The sequence below is a fragment of the Nelumbo lutea genome, chromosome 8 (genome assembly GCF_056320005.1).
Source record: "Nelumbo lutea isolate HS-2025 chromosome 8, American lotus-T2T, whole genome shotgun sequence".
NCBI lineage: Eukaryota > Viridiplantae > Streptophyta > Magnoliopsida > Proteales > Nelumbonaceae > Nelumbo > Nelumbo lutea.
The window spans coordinates 17867678-17892423 of record NC_142691.1 but is presented as its reverse complement, the minus strand read 5'-3'; the positions used below and the strand labels follow the sequence as shown (position 1 = coordinate 17892423).

The 24746-nt window shown below is 31.9% G+C and overlaps 1 protein-coding gene and 1 long non-coding RNA gene across 6 annotated transcripts; one reads left to right on the top strand and one right to left on the bottom strand.

Annotated features, from left to right (window-relative positions):
* The first annotated feature begins 2831 nt into the window (after window positions 1-2831).
* LOC148843093 (cuscuta receptor 1-like) lies at window positions 2832-24417 on the top strand. Of its 3 annotated transcripts, XM_088959593.1 has the most exons (11): window positions 2832-3244; window positions 3495-3650; window positions 6878-7030; window positions 7130-7186; window positions 7569-7724; window positions 8005-8085; window positions 9224-9385; window positions 9696-9773; window positions 16047-16196; window positions 16337-16489; window positions 22073-24417. In XM_088959593.1, exons 1-11 carry the CDS (start codon window positions 2875-2877, stop codon window positions 24334-24336), a joined length of 3780 nt encoding a protein of 1259 aa, XP_088815719.1. In that variant the 5' UTR covers window positions 2832-2874; the 3' UTR covers window positions 24337-24417. The 3 variants fall into 3 exon arrangements, with proteins under 3 accessions (XP_088815719.1, XP_088815721.1, XP_088815722.1); XM_088959595.1 differs by lacking the exon at window positions 8005-8085; XM_088959596.1 differs by lacking the exons at window positions 2832-3244; window positions 3495-3650 and adding an exon at window positions 4252-4338.
* Window positions 17243-21610, bottom strand: LOC148843094 (uncharacterized). 3 transcript variants are annotated; one of them, XR_016103611.1, is made up of 6 exons: window positions 21549-21610; window positions 20407-20465; window positions 20225-20318; window positions 19499-20120; window positions 19334-19412; window positions 17243-17810 (listed from the first exon to the last, which is right to left on the bottom strand). It is a non-coding gene; the product is annotated as an uncharacterized LOC148843094 (long non-coding RNA). The 3 variants fall into 3 exon arrangements; XR_016103610.1 differs by having other exon boundaries at window positions 20916-21568; XR_016103612.1 differs by lacking the exon at window positions 21549-21610 and adding an exon at window positions 21322-21503.
* Window positions 24418-24746: the final 329 nt, after the last annotated feature.

Here is a 24746-nt window from a genome sequence, read left to right as displayed (position 1 = left end):
CCAAGAAAATTAATAAGTTTATTGTCAAATTAATAGACTACGCTACGGACCTGCAAATTAAAATACGACCTCATGGGCTAAACCCCGATAAAACTGGTTTGTATAAAAATTAAAAAGAAAAAAAAGTCAAGAGAGATGACTGATTATATCTGTTCACACACACAGATGGATGACTGACTGTTCCAAACAGGTAAAGCACGCAAATTAATTTTTTTATTTAATTACTCCAGCTCGTATATTGTACGGATATTATTAAAAATTTGTGGTAAGAATCTTATGACAATGTCAATTGGGTCAAGTGGAACTAAAGTCCAAATTATTTTTAGGTTACATGTTAGATAAGTTGTCTTTATTTATTTCAATCTTTACTATTTTATTATTTTTAAATGCAATGAACAGCCATTAATAAGTGATATATAGAGAAGAGGCTTAGGACATTTTTAATTGGGCCTGAATCCTATTTCTTAGTATTATTCTTGGGTTATATATTATGTAATATATTAAAAAAAATCTAGAAGGGATTAGGGAGAGGGAGAGTTCCTTTTTTATTAAGATAAATTTAAAACAATTTTTTATTGATTTTAATTAGATTATTTTTAATAATTTGTATCAATTTTAACTAATAAAATAACTTTTGTTGAGTCTATTAACAATTTTTTATTGTTTTTAATTATACTAATTTTTATTGATTATTTAAATTTTATTTTTTAGAAATTTATAAAATAAACTTTACTAATTTTAGAGTAAGTTAATTGTGTATAGTAAGTTTTTTATTTTAATTTTTTCCTATCACTTTCTGATTTCAAATATTTCCCAATAAATATTACTTTTAATATATTAAAGTACTTTTTGTTACTTTTATTGAAAATTTCTCTTATTTTATCAGTTAATTAAAATAAGTATTATAATGCTATAGCATTTCCCATTTGGGCTTCAGCTCCACTAAGGCAAGTCCAACCTGTTGGAATGGAAACTTTCTTTTTTGGAACCAATGGATACGCAAGCATCAATACGAATCACATGTTCAACAAAAAGCATATATCATCTGTTTATGCAATTTTTATAGGATTTTTGTGCATTTTCAGTTATATGGTTCGAATCATCCAAACAGTGCATTTTCATTTATGTGGTTCGAGTAATCCAAACATTTGAATACATCATCGAAACTTAGATGTACCATATTGGTTTCATTGATCAAGGAGAAACTCAAACTAAGTTCGATTTTTGAAGTTTCTACAGTTTAATCAATAATATTTGTCTTTATTTTTTTGTGAAAAAGTATCATTTTTTACAGTTTATTCTATTTTTGATGTAATTGTTGCTACCTAGGATGGGGTCAAGGGTAACAAGGTAATTTCGCTTCTGGTTGAGGCTGATGTGTCCAACCAACTTAAGAGCAAGGGGAGAGCACACTTCAGAGGCCCCGAGTGTTATCTCAGGGGTAGAAACTCCAACGGTCAACTTAGTCAAGTACTTGAGAGGGGTCAGACTAGGCTTGAGACAAGGGCTCAAACAAGATCACTCGAGAGAAAGAAAGTTAGAGAGCAAGAGTGGACTAGATGGACTTACCTTGAAGCTGGGCATCCCCTTTTATACTTGACCTTGCCATAGAGTGGTTGGAGGCAATTAAAGATGGACGACTAAGATCTCATCTGCCCGATGCCACGTGGTGCCATCTGAGACCCTGCCATATGCGCCTATATCAGTAATGTACAATTTTTTTTTTATTTTTATCAATTATTTTTGTGCTTTCTACAATTTTTATTTCTGGTTTGAATATATATATATATTGAGTTTTCATGAATTTATGTATTTTAAGAAATTTTTACTTTTTTGTTGAAATATATGTTCTTTTGATTTTTTTTATTATTTTCTGTTTTTTTGGTTCTGTCGTTTTTGCATTTTTAGTTGAAATATAAATTTTTGAAAATTTTATCATATTATATATTTTTTCTGCAATTTCTTATTTTGACTGAAATATATTCTTTATCATCTTTTTGAGTATGAGGGAGATGTGGGTGGATCAATGTCAAGGTGGATTCTGACCCATTGACATGGACGGTCGAACCATTTGACACAAGAATCAGTTATAATTCTGGGTCTGGTTTTGGATCCCAAGACCATTTGAACGGTCAGATTTTGACCTGGGAATCGCTGATCATAGCAATTCTGTTTCCAAATTAGTTTTTAAAAGCATGCTGCACTAAGATCTTTATATTTAATTTCTTTCTTTTTTCTATATCTTTTTATTTATGGCTAGGAATCTGCTATCAACCCTGTCCCTTGTCATTCAGGGAAAATGTTTCCGATATAATGCAATTGCTGATTGGGACGATATTGGCACCGGTAGCTGATCCGAACTCTCTATAAAGGTAGCAATGGCGAGTGTCTATGTTTACTGGTTTGGTCACTAGGGAAGAAGAGAAGGAAGGGTGGGATAAAACTGGAATTTTAATGAAATATAACATGCACCTGACACTATAGGCCCAAGAAGGGTGCAAATGGCCCAAGAAGTTTCATGGAGGACCTATTTCTATTTGGGGCCACTCTATTCCTAGGAATAGGATATATTTGAAAAGGTACAGTATGTATATTTAAATAGTTTAATGAAACCATAGGACATATTTATTTAATTATCCCATATACTAATGGCACAAATATCAATAATTAAAGTACAGAAAATAATTTATCTGGTGCTCCTTCAATGACCCTTTATCCTTGTCTCATACCTGTGCTTTGACTCTTTCAATCTGTTGTTTTCCTTGATGTGTTTAAATACTCATCATTTTGAGCATAGAAGAGGCCACAAGGAGTAGGAACAGAGGGAGCTACTTGAATACACTACCATTAATTCAAAGTGTCTACAGCAAGTCAATGAATTCGCAATCGGCCTTGGGAATTTTATGGGTGTGGATGATTTTGGTTGTTGGGTTCAATCATGAAACATTAGGGTGCGTAGAGGAGGAAAGAAAGGGTCTCTTAGAATTCAAGGCTTACGTCCAACCTTACTTGAATAATCCCACTCTTCTCCAATCTTGGGTTGACGATGATAGCAGGGGCCATGAATGTTGTGCCTGGGAACGAGTTGAGTGTAATTCCACCACCAGTCGAATCATCCAACTCTCCCTCAACAATATGATAGATGTATATTTTAATTTAAATGTGAGCTTGTTTCTTCCTTTTCATGAGCTTCAAAATCTCAGTTTATCAGGGAACTCCATTATGAGTTTTGTGGAGAATCAAGGTAATATATCAATTTCGTTCTACTGTGATCGTTGAGCTCTTCTCTTGTTAATTTTTCTGATCATCTCTCCTTGGAACTGAAATGAAATAATGTTCATGATATTATAAGCCAGCAAGAGTTAATTAATTCACGAGGTCATCCTTAATAATCGGGTGATTGATGGGGGAGGGGGTAAATTAATTAAACAACTTCTGGCTTATATCATGATATTAAGAAAATAGTAATAGCAATATGAAGTTTATCCATGCAGGCTTGGAACTGTTGGGTAGATTGAAGAAGCTGGAGGTCCTGGATTTGAGTTCGAATTTCTTCAACAACAGCATCTTTCCATCTTTGGGTGCCCTCAAATCCCTCAAGAATTTGTTTCTTTGTGAAAATAATTTCTCAAATCCCTTTTCCTTTGAAGGTATGTTCAACTTTCGTTTTACTCTTAATAAAATCCTTATGGTTTATTTTACTTTTATTTCTATCATATATCATCTCTGGAATTTCAATACAAAATTTGTAGAATTTTCGGGTCTAAAGAACTTGCAAATTCTGGATTTGAGTCGCAATTGGTTAAACGGCACTCCTGGGGTTAAGTCGTTTTGGTCTTAATAAAATCCTTGTGCATGGTTTATTTTACTTTGATTATGAGGTTGCATCAAACTCAAAAGATTATTAAGTAACGCATGCACCGATATCTAGAATAGAGTGGAGTGGGAGAAAATTGTTTTTGGTGAGGCTACTGAAGGTTCCGTCCGGATGGCCCTGATTGGAATTCTTCTGAACGATTTCGCCGTTTGAATGGGGGCGGCTTAGATGCTGATTTTGTTGGAGTAGATTGGTATCTTAAATTTTATTTTTGGTTCGGAAAGGTTTCTGTGTGAATCTGGATGCCAGATCCGCTGCCATTTCCTAACTAATTTTGGGTTCACTGGGTGGCGCTTCAAGACTTTTGGTGAGCGCCCATGGCCATGGAGGTATCTATCAAGGTTGTGATCGCAGTTATTGGCAATGTTTTATTCAGGTGTTTTGGTTTCAGGCGATCTGGAGTCGGGCGAACTGGTTTCCGGGGAGAAAAGTGCCGTAACTTCGGGCGACCTTGATGCTGGGTAGGAGATCTGAATTCATTCAATTCCTGCACCAACTCAGATGGGCGGTTTCTATGGCAAAATCTACTGCCCTACTGTTACTGTTACAGGGTGTTGCCAGAATTATCTGAATTAATAGAGGCCCATTTAGCCATTTATGGATGTATAGATTTGAAACGGGCTGGCCCATGGGCTATAGAGCCATGGCGTGCCAATCAATACCCGCACCCCAGGCCGGGCAGGGCCTCCGGAGTAAGGCCCAGGTGCTTGGCACGGCATGGTCTGCGGTCCTGCACGTTGAAAAGATAATTTTGGTTAAGTTGGGGTTGGGTAAATTTAGTTAAGTAATAAGAAAACTTTTATAAAAATTCCAAAAGGATCAAAATATCCCTCAAAACAACTATAAATAAATAGCTTAGGAGGGCAGTTTAATCAATTCAATGCTTTTCAACTCCTATAAATATTCTTATCTTACTTTCATCACAATGGAGATCAATCTTTCTCATCCCAATTCCCATAAAAACCCTTATTTTCAAATTTATTATACTACTTCTTTTTAGTTTTATTGTATTTTTTCAGTTTTATTTTATTATATATATATATACTTATATTAAAATTCATATGAAATAAAATTTTAAAAAGTTTTTCAATCTGATGTCTATATTACTATCTTTTTGCAAAATTTCTTATTTATTCTTTCAAATTTTCTTTCATAAAAAAAAAAAAAAAAATCATGCCAACACACAGGCTCATGGGCTGCAGGCTTGGTGGGTTTTACCATTTTTAAGGAGAATTAATTGGGTAGGAAGGCGTTTTCTTTGGATTTGTTGGGAATCTTGACCGCACATGTGGAGGAGGTCTCGGCTTCCCCTACTTTCACGGAAGCTGTGATCTTTTGTCGTGTTTGTCGTGGATTAGGGTTTGTTGTAGGGATGCGAACAGTATGCAATTGTTTCAATTCAGATTTGACTTCGATCCATTAAAAATAATTCATATTCGATCCGTTTATAATTGAAGCAAATACAGATTCACCCTATCTGATCTGATAATATATCTTATTCGATCCGTTTATATTGTATTTCTCAGTCAAGTTAGTTTAAATGCTGTGTTTTTGTTAAATTGTCATAGATTTAAATTCATATAAGTTATTTTTATTCAACCATTTTGTTCCACCAAAAAGCCAGCCAATCTTCAATGTGCCAGTTGGGGTGCATATCAATATGTAGGGATGTTAATTAGACTGCATTTGGTCCAATTCGATTCAGTTCATTGAGTCTATTATAAATGGACCAGGTCTAATCCAATCTAATGAATAATTTGGACCATTTTGGATTGACCCAATTCAATAATTCTAATATTTTCTATAAAGAAATTAAGATGATTTATTTATTAATTTAATTGACTAATTTTTAATTTTTTTATCATTTTCATTTATTGGTTTACTTGTTTTTAATATTTTGTATTCATTTTATGGTGTTTAATTATTTTATTAAAATAGTTGTAATATTTTAATTATCCTTAATAGTATATTTAGTATTTTTTATTTATTGGTTAATATTTTTTGATGTTTTATGCTTTTTAATTATCCTTAATACTATATTTAATACATACTTTATGCTATTTTTAATAATATTATTTATTAATTATATATTTTTTATATTAATACTCTTTTAATGTGTTTTTGATCATTTTCATTTATTTTTATTTAAATAACAACTTTGAGGGGAAAACTTTTAAAATAAATAGGTTTTAGACATTACAACATTCAGATAACCGAATAATTTCACCATTTTTAAATGTCTGCAAAAGTGGAATAGCAAATTTTTCACTGAATTCTTTCAGAGCTTTTCCGGAACTATTTTTTTTTCTTTTCAAGCTTCATACTTCACATTCTACAAATCCAAAGTAAGTACTATTAAGTCTACATATTTTATATATAACTCCCTAGAGTCTTGACCTGCACAATGGGTTATGCATCTCATCAATCACAAATAAATATGCCATTTGCTATAATTTGGTAATAATATGGATCATTACATGTTTGTTTGATTGGGTGTATTGCTCATTGAACAAATTTTGTTTCTCCACTTTGAAAACTTCAACATTTTAACTTATCAATGAATGATTTTCATGGTTTAATATATAGAGAGTCAAGGTAACATTTCAAATTTGTTCTGCTGTGTTTTCCATGTCCAACATTATTAAACCTTTTTCCATATTGTTTCTATATTTCTCTATGAAATGAATGGAAAGTCTAAAGAGATGTGTTTTTTTTTTTTTTTTTGATTCATAAAAAACGGTCTTGAAAGATTAACTCATTAATTAAAAGAAAAAGATTTGAAATAATGTTTATATTCTAATGTGTACATAAGCCAACAATGGTTAAATTATGACTTAGGTTGTGTTTACTACCGAAGAACAGGAAGCTATCCATCCAAGGTTACAGCCGTTTGATTGGCATTTTATATAAATGGATGAGTGATTGGGTACATTATGCTTCAGGCTTAAATTATAATATTGGCAAAAAATAAAAAATAGTTATATGTATTTACCCTTGCAGGGTTGGAACCGTGGGGTAGAATGGAGAAGCTGGAGGTGTTGGATTTGTGTAGGAATGGGTTGGACAACAGCATCTTGCCGTATTTGGGTGCCCTCAAATCCCTCAAGATTTTATCTCTTAATGAAAATGCTTTCACAAACCCCTTTCCTGAAGGTATTTTCAAATTTCACTCTCAAATTCTCAATAAAATGCATATGGTCTGGCATCACTTTCTCAATGTTGTCTCTATATTTTTTATACTGAAATTTGTAGAATTAGCGGGTCTGGAGAACTTGCAAATGTTGGATTTGAGTTGGAATAAATTAGAAGGTAATCTACGAATCCTCAATTAACTTATGCTAACTGCATTACCAATCAAGGGAAGAAGCAAATTAAACAATTCTTTTCTTTTCTTTCTTATTTTTATAAATTTGGATTATTGAATCTGACCAAGTAGCATATAAATTAAAATTCTCATTCCAAATTTCTGATTTTAGATACAAACCAAACGGACCCTTAAGTCATCCTTAAGACGGATGAATAGAAGGATATCCATCCAAGTAATCTAACGTCGTCACAACCGTTTGATTTGAAATTTATATAATTGGCTCTCGCCGAGTGATTTTTTTTTTGAAAGCCCTTTGGTGAGTGTTTGGGTACATTAAGCTTACTTCTTAAATTACTAAACAAAAGGAAATATTTATCCTTGCAGGTTTGAAAACGTTGGCTAGATTAAAAAAGCTGGAGGTCCTTGATTTTGGTAACAATGCCTTGGACAACAGCATCCTGCCGTCTTTGGGTTCCCTCAAATCCCTCAAGAAACTGTCTCTTCCTTGTAACTCTTTCACAAACCCCTTTCCTTACGAAGGTATGTTCAATTTTAATCCTAATTTTATCCTGGATAAAAGCTATATGATCTGACATCTGAGAACTCACATTTGCTATGATAGTGTCATAACCTTTGTCTGAACAATTAAATTAAAGTCTTTGATTTAATTTGTTGCCGTGACTCCACGATGAGTTAGATGAAGTGAGTCATTGACGGGGCCATTGCAGTACATCTATGATCATGATTTTCTGTTTTAGCCCTGCGTTAGTATTGACTCTTTCTTATTGTCATCTCTGAAATTTTAATACAAAATTTGTAGAATTATCGGGTTTGGAGAACTTGCAAATATTGGATTTGAGTTGGAATGGGTTAAGCAGCACTCTAGGACTTCAAGATCAAGGTAAGCCCAATTAAATTACATATACAAGTTACATACCATGGTTTTTAAAATCGGACTGGACTGGATGGTCGGACCAGAAAAATCGGAAATTGGTTCTATTTTCCCCCAAAACCATTGATTTTGGTCAACAAACTGCTGAATTGGATGGTTAATCATCTAAACCGTTCAAATAGTTTTGAGCATTTTTTATTTTTTATTTTTCTTAATTTTTTTATTTTTTCCATCAAACCGTTCGACCCGATAATCATACCGTTTGACCTGATAACCGGATCCCTGATTGATTCGGTCACCAGGTCGGTTTTAAAAACCATGCTATATACAACAGCAAGCAAGAGGGGGGACTGAATGCTTTATACCGTACCAGCCATGCATTTAGCATATTTGGCATGGACTGAAGTGAATGACTATAGTGTCAAGTGTTGATTGGTATCTGATTTTTTATTTCTTGTGTTCGATTGATCCAACCCTATCCCGTGGGTATTTACCCTTATCCTCTCAGATAGAGTGGTTTTTTTTTTTTTTTTTTGCTTAAAAAATAGGTTTTGGGATTCTATAGCCTGTACAGGTATGATAGGGAATGGTATTAGGCTAAAGCCGACTCTCCCCAATTCATATATTGTTTGAAAATCATATAAACCTTATCTTTTAGGTCTTGGATTTAATAATATTTTAAATTTTTCATAGAGGACAATTGATAGTTTATGTATTTTTTACATGACTTAATCAAATAATTGAAAATTTTGTTATTTATTTATGTTATTTATTTATTTATTACTAATATATGACAATAAATAATAGAAAATTGGATGTGGGTTCTAAAGCCAATCCCCTACCCTTGAATGCAGGAAGTGTAGGGTGAAGGAGGATTTGGATTCAAAAATTCCAACCTTCTATGGGTTTTGGGGGCAGGGGGGGTACGGTTTGGAAAGTTTCAGGAGGCGGATAAAATCTAAAATTCACAAAACCCTTCCTGAACCCGCGTCAGTGCCATCCCTAGTTGTTATTTTTCTTATCTGGGTTTCTCTAGTTTGTTTTGATTTCTTGTAATGGATCCATATCTAGTTTGTTTTGATTTCTTTGTTACTTTCTGACCAATTTTACCATATATAATACTTATTCAACAATAACTCTTTTGCAGGCTTTAAACACTTAGATAGGTTGAAAAACCTGGAGGTCCTCGACTTCAGCCATAACTCTTTCGGCAGAAGTATTCTTCCCAACTTGGGAGCCCTCAAATCCCAATCCCTCAAGTCTCTGGATCTCTCTGGCAATAATATAGAAGGGACCTTTACTGGCCAAGGTACGTAAGACTGATGTTCATAATCTCCTCATATATATATATATATATATATTGAGTCCGGATCTCTTGCCCACACAAATTCTGCCCATCTCTATCTATACAATATTATAACCACACATGGAGAATATCTCATTCTCTTACATAGTATTGTGCAAGGGATAAATGTTTCCAATTCATAGATAATTTGTTATGGGTAGACGTGGGCAGAGATCTCATGGAAAGAAGATCCGGAGTCATATATAATCCCTCAACGAATCAACAGTTTCAATACCAGGTAAAGTTGGAATCTCTAAATTTCGTGGTTTTGCAGAATTTGCGAATCTATACAACTTGCAAATGTTGTATTTGAGTGAAAATGGATTTAATGGCACTCCACAAATCATCGGAGGTATGTCCTGTTGGATCCTCGTATCAAATTAGGCCTCAAAACATTTTTAAAACTTGAGATTCAAACAAAACAAAACAAGAAACTCTGCTTTCCCTACCTCCCATAATTCACCAATTGCCTTCACCAAAAAGAGCTTGAAAATGAAGGGTGCAACCTCTGCTACCAAACGAGGAGTTTTGAAGAAGCATCAATTCTTTGATTCTAATTTATTCTCTTATTGCTAATCATCTAATTTAACAAAGCAGTGTACACATAAGGTCGACTGAAAAATTACATACTTTTGGCATGAGAAGTATGATTCCTTAAATGACTCCAAGGGAATCAGAGATGACGATTCTCAAATATATTAACAATGCATTGAAGAAATTTTCTCCTTTTTTTGAATTTTTTATTTTCTTATTCCATGTCATTTTTCAAACAACCAATGAAATGGACTTTCCCAAAACCTAAATAATCTCTTATCCTAAAATTTCTCCTAAACTACCTCCCTCACTATCCCCCCACTTTCTCCAAAATTATTTGTAATTCATATTTATCTATTAAATTAACTCTCAATCCTATTTACTTCCAAAATTATCTCTAATTTAGTAGAGAGTTTCTCTCCTAAACTATCTCTAATTCCTATTTATCCTCTCCCCTACTTTTTATCTATATCTATCTAAAGAAAGTTTGGATTAAAAAATTTAAGAATTATTTAAATATTCTAACAAAATTATATAATAACTTTAAAATATTTATTCAAAACATAAAAAATAATTTTATATTTTTACAAAATATATCACAAAATTCTGTACTAACAATTTAAATATTTTATAGAATATTTAAATATTTATCATAACTAGATTTTAAATAGTTAAAATAACAGAATTTTATAATAAATTTAAAAAATTCTTCAAAAACTAGAAAAATAATTATAACATAATATTGAAATTAGTAATAATTTAATATATTACAAAATTAATAATGAAATTATTTAATAATAGTATAAATTATGATTTTATGGATAATTAAATTCAATAAATAATTAATATTTGACATATTATTTAAGTATTTAAATAACTAAATACTTTAAATAACAAAATATTTAACATTACTTGATTTTAAATAGTTAAAGTAAAGAAATTATTTAATAAAATTAAAAAACAACTGAAAAGTAGAAAAATAATTATAACATGATATTGAAATTAATAATAATTTAATATTTTTACATAATATTATAATTAACTAATTTCACTTATATCAAGTAATAATTCAAGAAAATAACTTTCAAAAAAATAATATTTATTAATAAACTTTAAACTCTTAATTTGTATTTATTATATAATTATATATACTAAAATTAATATTTGTTGTATTTCAGTAATTATTTATTGTTTTTTGTGATAAATGCATTATCAATGATTATGTATAAACTTATTTTGTTTTGTTATTTAACAGAAAACTTTCAATAATTATTGGAGATTAAACTACTATTATTGAATTTTTAAATTTAATTTATTGTACTTATTGTATTTATTGTATGTTTGTTATAACTTATTGATTAATTAATATTTGTTAGATATTAAACTATTATTTGAGAATATACTATTTATTGACTAAGCTAATATATTTTTAGTACTTATTGTATTTTTGTAATTATTTTAATTAATGTATTTTTTCATTATCAATATATTTTAAATAATTATGTATTTTTGCTACAAATTTTTAATAATTATTGGAGAATAGACTATTGTTATTTATTAGAGATAAGATTATTAATTTAGCTAAAATTCTAAGTGTTGATGAATTGGTTTGGTCCAGCCATATGCTATTTGGCCAACCAAATTGACCAGGTGAGATTGGGGAGTTGGTCAACTGAAACCAACTGACCTTTTGTAGAAATCAACCCACTCAAGTTGTATTGGTTTGGGTTGGTTTTTATAAAAGGTCAATTGGTTCAAAAGATTTAAACTTAAACATTTAATTTAATTTTAAAAATTATAGTGCAATTATTAAAAAATAAAATTTAAAATTAGATTTATGAAATAACACATTTTAGGCTAAGAAATATAGGAAATTTCTTACATTTTCATATTCAAAATTATATTTAAAATATAAAATATTAATATATATCCATAGTTAGGTTGTTCAATTTTGGCCGGTTTACAAATGGCCAAAGTGAAACTGATCCAACTTGATCAAATTGGGAAATTTTTTAACCAAAGCCGACCTAAAATATTAGAAAATCGACCAACTCGGGTCAAGTTGATCGTGTTGGTCAATTTCATAAGTTTGATGAATAAACCTAACTGAAATTAATTATTGTTATTTTTGCATTATAAAAAATTTATTAAAAGTAGAATATAAAATATGAATAATTATTAATTGTTTAAAAAGCTAAAAATATGAAACAATTGTATATACTCTTATGTGTTTCTATTAAGGTTATTTATTAGAACTCACCTTATAGTTTTACATATTTACTTAACCTACCTTATATTTTTCATTTTACTAAAACATCCCATATATTTTACAACTTATTTACTTAATCAACCATTCATTAAGGAGTGTTTGTTTTGCCATTAGGCCCATGATTTTTTGTTCCAAAAATACCCTTAACACTTTTTTATACAGAAAATAAAATTGCCCAAATATAGTCAATAGAGTGGTTGCTCATGTCTTATTAAGGGCAAGAATTGTATTATTATTTCTATTTTCTTTTTATTAAATTTATTTAAATGAACATTAGGGTCAACATTGTCATTTTCCACTATCATCTAATGGAAGATTGATTAAATCCATTGCAATTTATAAGTGGTGTTTTAGTAAAATTGTAACTATAGGGTAGATTTTAGTAAATTCATGAAACTATAAGGGTATTTTAGTAAATGACCCTTTCTATTATTTATCTTTCGCTTAATAAATCATGTACACCGCACAAGTTCCCGCTAGTATATATTAAAATAAGGCAATGAAGAATTTTTTTTTCTTTTATTTTATTTTTTTTTATGTTATTTTTTGAAACAACCAATGAGATGCACTTTCTCATAACCTAAATAATCTCTTCTCCTAAAATTTCTCCTAAACTACCTCTCCCACCCGAGTCCGGATCTCTTGCCCACACAAACTCTGCTCACGTCGACCCATATAACATAACAACCAATGAGATGCGCATTCCCAATAACCCAAACAATCTCTTCTCCTAAACTACTCCCCCACTATCCCCCACTTTATCCAAAATTATCTCTAATTCTTATTCATCTTCTAAATTATCTCTAATTCCTGTTGATCTCCAAAATTATCTCTAATTTAGTAAAAACTTTCTCTCCTAAATTATCCCTAATTCCTATTTATCCTCTCCCCTACTTTTTATCTATATCTATTTAAAGAAAGTTTGGATTAAAAACTTTAAGAGATACTTAAGTACTCTAACAAAATGATATAATAACTTTTAAATATTTATTAAAAATATAAAAATAATTTTATACTTTTACAAAATATATCAGGAAATTATTTACTAACAATTTAAATTAGGTTTATCTTGATTATCAATTTAAATGTTTTCAAATATTTAATAATATGTAATAGCTTTAAATAAATAAAATTCAAATAACAAAAAAAAATTATAGATTATTTAAATATTTCAATAACAAAATTATGTATTAAATTAAAAAAAAATCTTCAAAGTAGAAAATTAATTATAACATAATAATGAAATTAGTAATAATTTAATATATTACAAAATTAATAATGAAATTATGTACTAATAGTATAAATTATGATTTTATGGATAATTAAATTCAATAAATAATTAATATTTTAAAATTTAAATATTTTACATATTATTTATGCACTTAAATTACTAAATATTTTAAATAACAAAATATTTAACATAACTAGATTTTAAATAGTTAAAATAAAGAAATTATGTAATAAATTTAAAAAATTTCTAAAAATTAGAATAATAATTATAACATAATATTGAAATTAATAATAATTTAATATTTTTACATAATATTGTAAGTAACTAATTTCACTTATGTCAAGTAATAATTCGAGAAAATAACTTTCAAAAAATTTAATATTTATTAATAGTAATTTTAAACTCTTAATTTTCATTTATTATATAATTATATATATTAAAATTAATATTCATTGTATTTCAGTAATTATTTATTGCTTTTTGTGATAAATGTATTTTCAATGATTATTCATAAATTTATTTGGTTTTGTTATTTAATAGAAGACTTATAATAATTGGAGATTAAACTACTATTATTGAACTTTTTAAATTGATTAATATTTATTAGAGATTATACTATTTATTGACTAAGTTTATATATTTTTAGTACATATGGTATTTTTTTAATTATTGTAATTATTGTATTTTTTCATTATCAATGTATTTTCAATAATTGTGTACTTTTCTATAAATTTTCAATAATTATTGAAGATTAAACTATTGTTATTTATCAGAGATGAAACTATTAATTTAACTAAAATTATGAGGGTCCATGAGTTGGTTCAGTTTATTCGTAGACTATTTGGCCAACCAAATTGACTTGGTCAGGTTGGGGAGTTGGTCGATTGAAACCGACTAACCATTTGTAAAAATTGACCCACTCAAGTTGTATCGGTTTGGGTCGATTTTTTGGTTCAGTCACTTTGTTCAAAAGATTTAAGCTTAAAAATTAAATTTAATTTTAAAAATTATAATGCAATTATTAAAAAATAAATTTAAAAATTAGATTTATGATATAAAACATTTTAGACTAAGAAATATGGGAAATTTCCCACTTTTCCACATTAAAACTTGTATTTAAAATATAAAATGTTAATATATATCCATGGTTAGGTTGTTCAATTTTGGTCGATTTACAAATGGCCAAAGTGAAACTGATCCCACTTGATCGAATTGGGAGATTTTTTAACCAAAGCCGACCTAAAATACTAGAAATCGACCAACTCGGGTCGAGTTGATCGGGTTGGTCGATTTCATCAATTTGATGAATAACCCCAACTGAAATTAATTATTGTTATTTTTGTATTATAAAAAAATTATTAAAAGTAGTATATAAAATATAAATAATTATTAATTATTTAAAAAGTTGAAAATATAAAACAATTGTATACTCTTATGTGTTTCTATTAGGGTGATTTACTAGAACACACCTTATAGTTTTGCATATTTACTTAAACCTACCTTATAGCTTTCATTTTACTAAAACATCTTGTATATTTTACAACTCATTTATTTAATCAACCTTTCATTAAGAAGTGTTTCTTTTGTTCGTTAGGCCCATGATTTTTTATTCCAAAAATACCCTCAACATTTTTTTGTACAAAAAACAAAATTGACCAAATATAACCAATAGAGTGGTTGTATGTGTCTTATTAAGGGCAAAAATGTTATTTTTATTTTTATTTTCTTTTGATCAAATTAGGATTAATACTATCATTTTCTACTGTCATCTAATGGAAGATTGATTAAATCCATTGCAAATTATAAGTGGTGTTTTAGTAAAATGATAACTATAAGGTAGATTTTACTAAATACATGAAAATATAAGGAATATTTTAGTAAATGATCATTTCTATTATTTAGCTTTCGCTTAATAAATCCCGTGCATCACACGGGTTCCTACTAGTAATATTATATAATCCCACCTAAAAGATGATGAAAACAAGTGATGACCTTCACAAATCAAATTCTGAAACTTAATTGTTCATGACTCTACTATTTGGTTAGAATTCCAACTTCTATTTTGAGAAATTTGGGCAGCATTCTAGCCCACTTTAAAATGTAATACAGAAACTGACGTTTGTTTAAGCATGTCATTCAAGCCAAGATAATTTCTCTTTTTTTTTTTTTTTTTTCTTTTTTGACATTCTCCTTCAATTTCAAGCCACCACACCACCAAATGCGATTCTGTAACTTTTCGTGTTTTGGAATGAGCTATACCTATGCTCAATGTTCTATTTGGTTCCATGCTTCTCAACCCCCTATTCCAAGCTTCTACTAGTTGATCATTGATCTATTGCTGCCATCTTCTTTCTCCTTTTTTAGACCTGTGACTCTTTTAGTTCTAATCTTTGATTTTTAATGAATAATCATTATTTTTATTATATTTAATTAATTATTAAATTATCATGTATTATGTTTTATGACCCACCATGCTAGTGTGGTGTGTTCTGAGATGAATTAGACTTTTCCAACCATGAGAGATGGGGTTTATTTTCTTGGAACATTTTGTTTTCACAATCTTATTTGGCGCATTATGTTTTCACTCTCAGGTGTTAAAAGGTTGAGAAAGCTGGAGGTCCTTGACATATCAAATAACAAATTCAGCACAACAATTCTTCAGTATATTGGTCTTCTTTTACCCAATATTAAAACATTGTATCTCGGTGGAAATGATCTGAGTGGACCAATTACTGATCAAGGTATGTATTATAAGAAAAGTTGATATCGAATGTATATTTAATTTGGTTCAATTTCACTTTTGCATTAATTAATTCAGTCACCACCATTGATTAATTTCTTCTAATCTAACATTGTTTACTTTCTCTTTAATTTGATATAGATTTGAGCACTTTGAGTGAGTTGGAGTTATTAGACTTGTCTGATACTACACTCAGCTATGACTTTCTCCAAAATATAGGGGAAATGGTTTCTCTTAAGTTCTTACGGATGGGTTATATTAAAGGACTCAATGGCACTCAACTATCATTTAATGGTATGACTTAAATGGGTTTATGCAATTAATGCATGCATTGAAAATTAACTTCCTAATTCTCATCGTTGCTTTTTTTACATTAGTTTTTATTTTTTGAGAAAAACATAAAGGGGTGTGGTTTGATAATTGATAATTCCACAACCTAGTTACTGCCCATAACCCTCCAAAGACGTTACTAATTGAAGCAGGTATTACGTTTAGAGGATGTTTTTTTTTTTTTGGGATTTCTAGGTGTTTTTTTTTTTTTGGATTTTTAGAAAAGGAAAGTTGGTTAATGGGATTTTGATTACCAAAAATTCCATTTTTTTTTAAGATTTATGTGGGTACAGGAAAAGTTTATTTTTCAAGGTAAGTGATGCCATCTCCTAGGTGGGTAAATAACTTTTCCACCTTGGGGGAAAGTTGCCAACACTTGAAAGGGACAAAAATGCCCCTTTTAATAATGGATTTTCATAGATAAAATGGTAATTGTCTTATTTACATGGGAAATAAAAGAACATGGGTAAATGCACTTAACGGAGTAAATCTTTCTTAGGAAACAATTACCTTGGTAAGTGCATTTACCCAGGTAAATAACTTACCAAACAGCGAATGGCACCTTAGGGTGCATTTGGTTCACGGACAGGACCGGAATCAGAAACAGAATCCCCAAGAACCAGAATCGGAATCACCTATTCCTAGCATCTGTTTGGTTCAGTCAGGAATCAGAATTGGAATCGGATTCCTGCTGCTTGGTTCAACTAGAAGATGGAATTGGAATCAACCAAAGTTTTCAATTCTGCCCCTGTTAAAACAACATCAAAAACACCACTATTTATATATTTTCAACATATACACACATTGGCAACCAGCTATCGCATATATGGAGAAAATATGAAAAAATAAACAAAAATCACAAAAAAAAAATTCTCCATAAAAAATGAAAAGAAAAATACATAAATAAACAAAAATCTCTCATAATGGTAGAAATATTACTGGTACGACATGAATGTTTAAAACAAAAATCCCGCATCTATAATACGATGTCACTCCTACATTTCATCTTCTACAATTGAACTTCAGCTCAAAAGGCTAGAACTTGCACATAATTTGGTGATTGATGAATAAATCCTCGCCTTCTTGCAACTGAACCCGTATTTCTTACAGTGAGTTCCATCTGAACCATCTGACCTCATGAACCAATTATGGGTTGAGATAAGTAAGAAAGTGCATTAACTGAAAGACACATTTGGGTTCCATGATCTTCACTTCTAAAATCCGAAGTCAAGATTAAGATCAATCCCTTGAGCGAACATTTTCTACAACACTAAACCAACTTGGCCTGCAAAAACAAATTAAACAAACCAAAGGAACCAACCAATTAGACATGTATATGGCCCTGTTTGAGAACACTTAAAAGAAGTACTTCTTTTAAGACATGGGACCACACATTAAGTGGTTTTTAAGTATTTATGGGTGTTTGGTAAAAAAGTTCTTCGAAAAAGTGACTTCAAGTTGGTTTTTTTTTTTCTTTTAATAATAGGACGAACCGGTCCCTGGCAAATTTTTATAATGACTAAAATACCCCCATGAGGTTATACCTCCCCCTTCTCCACTCATTCGACCCTCAAACCCTAGCAGCAGTGGCACACCAGTTGCAGGTCCACCGGCAGCGATTGGCGGTGAGGAACCGTGGTCGACAGACCTGCTATTTGGCCTCTTTCCTCTATGTCTTGAGGTTTTCTTCTCATTTAATCATTTTTTTTTTCTAACATGAACTCTATTCTTTGTAAATCTACTGTTCAAACGGCGACCAACGACAATAGGTTAGTTCTCTATACATAGATCTACTATTGTGAAATCTACTGTTGGTTGTGTGAAGTCTGAAATCCGAAACAGAGCTCGACCTTAGATCTCTGAAACAGAGCTCCATCTCAGATCTCTGAAACATAAATCTGAAACAGTATAGGCACTCAACTCATTGATATGTTTTTGATATTCGTGATATGGATTGACTGATATGTAGTGCAAATGTATTTTTTGATTTTATAGATACAAGCTTTGCAATTTTTTCATCCCTGAAATTATATTTGGTTATAGGCACATCAGTCTTACATTCTGAATCACATTCATTCATTCAATACAAATAGTTACTGCTACTTGTTCAATTCACTGCAAAAGCATGAGAAACGTTTAAAGCAGCCTCCAAATGATCATAAATTTAACCTGGGCTAAAATTTTCATTTGTATAAGTAAAAGCACTTATGGAAAAAGTAGCTTACTAAACATTACCACCCCAATAAGTACTTAAAAACATAATAAGTGATTTGAAAAGGGGATTACCAAACAGCCTAAAGGGTTGTTAAAATAAGTACTTCTATCAAGTACTTCTTTTAACAAGTACTTAATCATCAAACAGGGCCTACATCAACTATCAAAGCAATAATAGAAAGGATCATACAACCAGTAGAATAAAGGGACAGTCTACCACATCCATCAGGGAAATGACCATCTATATGCATCTATAAGGGTTAAGGTATGACAAAGTGGTTCAAGGCCCTTAGTTGTATAAGGTACACTTCAGGGATCTTTGCAATGTATCTTGCTTCCGATGCCTCTGTTAATTACCAATGACTGCTAGGGCTGATCCACCATAATTAAGAACGAAGACCTCTCTTTGTGTTGTTAATTCTAGAAGAATCAGGAAATCAAAATTGAGGAATCAGCTCAATTGGATGGTTACAATTACCTTTTTCTTTTTCATCATAGTTTTTGTCGCTGCCTATAGAAAGTAGACAGCCTTGGTTACAAAAGACATAAATTAAGAAAAAAAACCTAAGTAGTTAGATATTTCAGCATACTTACTTGTGTACACAGAAATATACCGTAAGATTCAAGTCAATGACCTCCTGCCACTGAGGTTTCTTCATTCTCATCAGCAAACCTAAAGCCATTGTGGAACTGTCAGGGGAAAAGAGACAATAAACAAAAATGCTTAATTCTAATGAACCATGTACAAACTCTTGATACCTGCATTATTTATCAATATGTCAACTGTTTCACATGTATCTACTGCCTGAAGACATGATAATACCAGGAATTAGCTTTAAATATGCAACCACAATAATTGCATGGGCCACTCACTGAATCAATAAGCACAAGGAACTTCATCTTATAGTTTTTATCATTGATTCCACTTCTTCTTCCGAAACATCTGCCCCAAAAACAAGAGCTTGACCAGCAGATGCCTCTATCTATGCTCCACTAGCTGTTTCTTTGCCCACAGCTGAGGAGCTGCGCATCCTGTATGTCTCCATGGGCTCTGCTGTTCCTTCTCCTCGCTCAACTGCTTCAGCTGCTACTGCTATGGAGATGGCTGCTGCCATGAGCCTCTTGCTTGGTTCACCCTCTTCAGTCTCTGTTATGGAAATGGCTGCTGCCATTAACCCCACTCATCCTTGGATTGGCCACAACCCAATGTCCCAACCCTGCATCTTCCTGGTAGTAATATTCAATCTAGTCGCCTGAGGTCTTCTCTCAATGCAAGATACATCTTCAATCTGAGCTAGATTGAGCTCCATCTCAAGATCTTCTGACATGGTCTAAAAATTGCTCCCAGTTATTAAAAGCTCCGATCAACTTTAGGTGGGTCCTACAATTTTTCATAAATTCGATACTAATGGAGTATTTGACAAAAGAATGCTGATAAAAAAAATATTTGACAAAAGGATTAACATTCACTAGCAGCAAAAATACCTTTGTTGCGATTGCACATACTCATCACAGGAATGTCAGATATGAAGACTATGTGATAGTTTTTAGCTATTGCAATATAATCTGCTGCCCCTACCTGAAGAAAATCAAGATTACTATAAGCCGAAACATATACAAAGCAAGTACTTTAGGCAAGATTGTTTCATAAAGTAAGAAGCCAATACATTGAATAGAGCTTAGTATGTATGAAGATAAGATGCTTCGATGTGGCCTGCCTCTCTTCCTGATATCATGGAAGAATGAAAACTAACTCTTAGAAAACGAAGTGTGGCACAGGGTGGGCTTAAATGTTGAAGTCAAAACGAACATAATGATGATAATAATTTATTATCAAATATTAAAAGACTGATAAAAGTTAAGATCTCTCTGATTGCTATTTAGTCATTACTCATGACAAATACTGATTACTGACTATTAGCACTAGTATTATAAGATCAATGATTAAATAACTCATTAGATCAAGATCAAAATAAGAGCTAGATTAACTATAATACTATTTTATCATACAGGGTCAAACATACTACTGGGCGACCACATAGATATTCGACTGTGAATCTTGCTACCCCATTACACCTCTCAGGACCCTCCAAAGTTTTGATTTAAAACATAATGCAACCATCAATTGGAATCAGCCTATCTTAGGAGTAAATTGTGTTCAGATTGAATGTGTTACCTTCCAAACATCACTGGAATGGTAGTAGCACTAATCCTTCCTCCAGATTTATTGATGATTTTGCACCATATTTTATCAAATTCTTTAACAACATGGCTATCTAAAGGCCAGAAGTAGTGTCCTAGGGATGATAACCACAGAGAGACAGTAAGGAGATTAAATTTCAGATGGAAGTTGGGATGATAACCACAAAGAAACCATCCTCGGAATTCTAAATGTGCAAATCACATTCTGAAAAAAAAAGATAAACATCTATTTACAAACAAATCATTTGAACTCCCATATTTTTGCATCAGTACAGATTAAATTACACTTTAGCAAGGTAGCAAACTAGTAGAAACAACCAAATTTAGCATGCATTTCAAACTTTCTACTAAGATCTATAAGGAAAATGGAGGAAACTTACCTTGCTGTAGTCTGGTCAAATCTACAACTAAAAAACTAGGGAGTAATGAAGAGAGAGTGAGAGAGAGAGAGAGAGTGTGTGAAATCTAATAGCAAAAAGAAATACATCGTGGTCTGGTCTGATCTACAATAGAAAGACAAGGGAGGAATGAAAAAGAGTGTGAGAGAGAGAAGTAGAGGAAGAAGAAGAATAGGAGAGGAGAGAGAGCAAAATTGACAGTGACTTACCTTGCCTTCGCTGGAGTTTCAGTCCAAATCCGTTCTTCTTTAGCTATAAGGAGAGAGAGACGAAAAGATGAGTAGACAGGGTTAGAAAAGTTGAATCAAGTAGGAAAAAGGCTTGGAGGGCTTTAATGTAATTTTGTTTTTTTTTGCTATTTGAGGAAACAGGAATGGGATTCCGATTCCTAGGGAGTGGGTCGGGAATGGCCATTACCTCAAATGGGGGATTGTCATTCCGCTCAGAATGGAAATCGGATTCGGATTCCGCCCAACCAAACACCTGGAATCAGAATGATCCATTCCGATTTGAATTCCGGACTCCTATTTCTGCAAACCAAACGGATCCTTAGTTCTAATTATAATTACCATTTTTTCTCCTACAGTTTCTTGGTTTTGTATGTTGGATTTACCCACTTGTTGAGGAGCCCGAGTATAAATGGCTAGCTCATAATATTAAATTTAATTAATTTGGTAAGGAGAATTGCAAGCTAAGATTACTAACTAAATTACATGCATCATTTCATTTGCAGGGCTATGCAAACTGAATAAACTAGAGGAGCTAAATTTCAACTCTAATAATGGCTTTATGAGTCATCTGGATTCATGTTTAGGAAATTTGACAAGACTTCGGCTCTTGGATCTATCTTACAATCAGTTTGAAGGAAACATTGATCCGTGTATCATTAATGGTCTCACCTCACTTGAGTACTTCGATCTTTCAAACAATCACTTCCAAGGTCCATTTTCATTTAATTCGTTGGCTAACCTTTCCAACCTTGAGGTATTCCAACTTCAGAATAACCAGCTTCAAGTGGAACCCGACCTCCCAGCTCTGATACCAATCTTTCGCCAATTGAAAATCTTGCACCTTTCAAGCTTCACACTCAACAATCCACCTAGTCCATTGCCTAATTTCCTTCACTACCAATCTGATTTGAGGGTAGTTGACCTCTCCCACAATAACTTTAATGGTTCCCAATTTCCCACTCAGATGCTAGAGAATAATGCAAGACTAGAGGTACTGAATATAATGAATAATTCCTTCATGGGCGTTCCTGTTCTACCATCTCATCCCTGTCCAAATTTGATTATTTTAGTTATTTCTCATAATCGATTTCATGGTCAAATCCCAGAAAATATTGGAGTTGTCTTTCCTAACTTACAAATTTTGAGCATGTCAACAAATGCTTTTAGAGGAAAAATTCCTTCATCAATTGGAAACATGAGATGGTTAGAAGTACTGGATCTTTCTAACAATTCTCTATCAGGAAAAATTCCTGAGCACATCGTCATGGGATGCTCAAGGTTGCATTTCCTCAAGTTGTCGAACAACAATTTGCATGGCCAAATGCTTCCAACAGTTTTTAACTTAACTCGTTTGATGTACTTACACCTAGATGGAAATCATTTTACAGGAAACGTTCCATTCAGTTTATCTAAGAGCTTGAGTCTGAAAGTATTGGATGTAAGTGATAACAACATCGCTGGTAGGCTTCCTGGATGGTTGGAGAATTTATCAGACTTACAAGTACTTATCATGGCCAATAATCATTTTAAAGGACCAATTCCAGCCGAGTTCTGTGCACTTGGGAAACTTACATTTGTGGATCTTTCCATGAACAATCTTAATGGCTTGATACCATCTTGCTTTAGCCCAAAGAGTTTGGAATATGTACATCTACAGAAGAATGAGCTTGAAGGACCAATCAGAGAAGCTTTTTCTAATAGCACCGGTTTGGTGACATTGGACATAAGTGATAACATGTTAAATGGTAGTCTACCAAGATGGATTGGTAATCTTTCATCATTGGGAGTTCTTCTATTGAAAGGAAATCGATTGGAAGGTAACATTCCCATCCAGTTATGCCATCTAGACAAGATAAACATAATGGATCTTTCTCACAATAATCTTTCTGGTCCTATACCTTCTTGCTTGAAAAACTTAACATTTCAAAGGCTAGACGGAACAACTCATAGATTTAATATGGATGAACTAGGTGATCCATTTTACGTTTCTGGGCCTGGTATAACTATGTCTTATTCATTTTATTCATCATATGTCTACAAGAGTTCACTTCGGGAATTTACATTTTCCCAGAATTCTGATTTTTTTAAAGCAATCATGGAACAAGTGGAGTTTACTACAAAAAGCAGGTATGACATTTACAAGGGAATTGTTCTCGAACTCATATTTGGACTTGATCTCTCATGTAATCAATTAGTAGGTAACATTCCACCCGAAATTGGAGAATTACATGGGATCGATTCATTGAACTTATCCCACAATCGTTTAAGTGGAAGCATTCCAACAACCATTTCGAATTTGAAGCAATTGGAGAGCTTGGACCTTTCTTTCAATAATTTGGTTGGGACAATTCCTCCACAGATTACAGAGTTACACTCTTTGTCAGTTTTTACGGTGGCCTACAACAACTTATCAGGAAAGACTCCTGAGCAGAAGGAACAGTTTGCAACATTTGGGAAAAGTAGCTATGAGGGCAACCCTCTTCTTTGTGGAGAGCCATTAGAGAAAAGTTGCCCAGGTGAGACTAGAGAACCGTCTTCAGCACGACCAACTTCTAATGACCAGGAAAGAGGCATCAAGAACTCCATTGACATGGACACCTTCATTATGAGCTTTGTAGCTTCTTATATAACGGTGCTTTTGGGAATGGCTGCAGTCTTCTATATAAACCCCTATTGGCGACGTCAATGGTTTCATCTCATTCATGTTTGTCTCACCTCCTGCTACTACTTTGTTGTGGATAATCTCCATAAGTTTTCAGTGTTTTAAATATTTGGACATGAATCTTCTATTTGTTTTTTCTACCAAAATAAATCTTGTATTAATTTGCTTCATGTGAAGGTTTTTTTAATCCCCAAGCTTTACTTCAGGTCCAAGTCGATTATCAAAAGACAAAAGAAAAAAAGAAGAAAAAACTTTACGAAAGGTAAAGGGGTGGCCACCTTGCACATTTTATGAGCCATTATCAAAATGAAGGAAAATGAGAACATGAAACGACATAGAATTCCATGGATATCCTCAAGGATCGAAATCTTCTTATATTGTTTTGCAACTCAGGTTGTAATCAAGCGGAGTTGAGTTGAATATTGAGCTATTTAAGCTCAACTTGACTCAACAACTCATAACTCGAAATTCAATTCGAGCTTGATTGAATCCCAAATTTCCTAGTTGAACTCGAC

Excerpts from the sequence above, each read along its gene's own strand:
- LOC148843093 (XM_088959593.1), top strand. The coding sequence starts at position 2,875 with ATGAATTCGCAATCGGCCTTGGGAATTTTATGGGTGTGGATGATTTTG. Across the intron at positions 3,245-3,494 it reads GAGTTTTGTGGAGAATCAAG|GCTTGGAACTGTTGGGTAGA; the intron begins GTAATATATCAA and ends TTATCCATGCAG. Across the intron at positions 16,197-16,336 it reads TGGACCAATTACTGATCAAG|ATTTGAGCACTTTGAGTGAG; the intron begins GTATGTATTATA and ends AATTTGATATAG.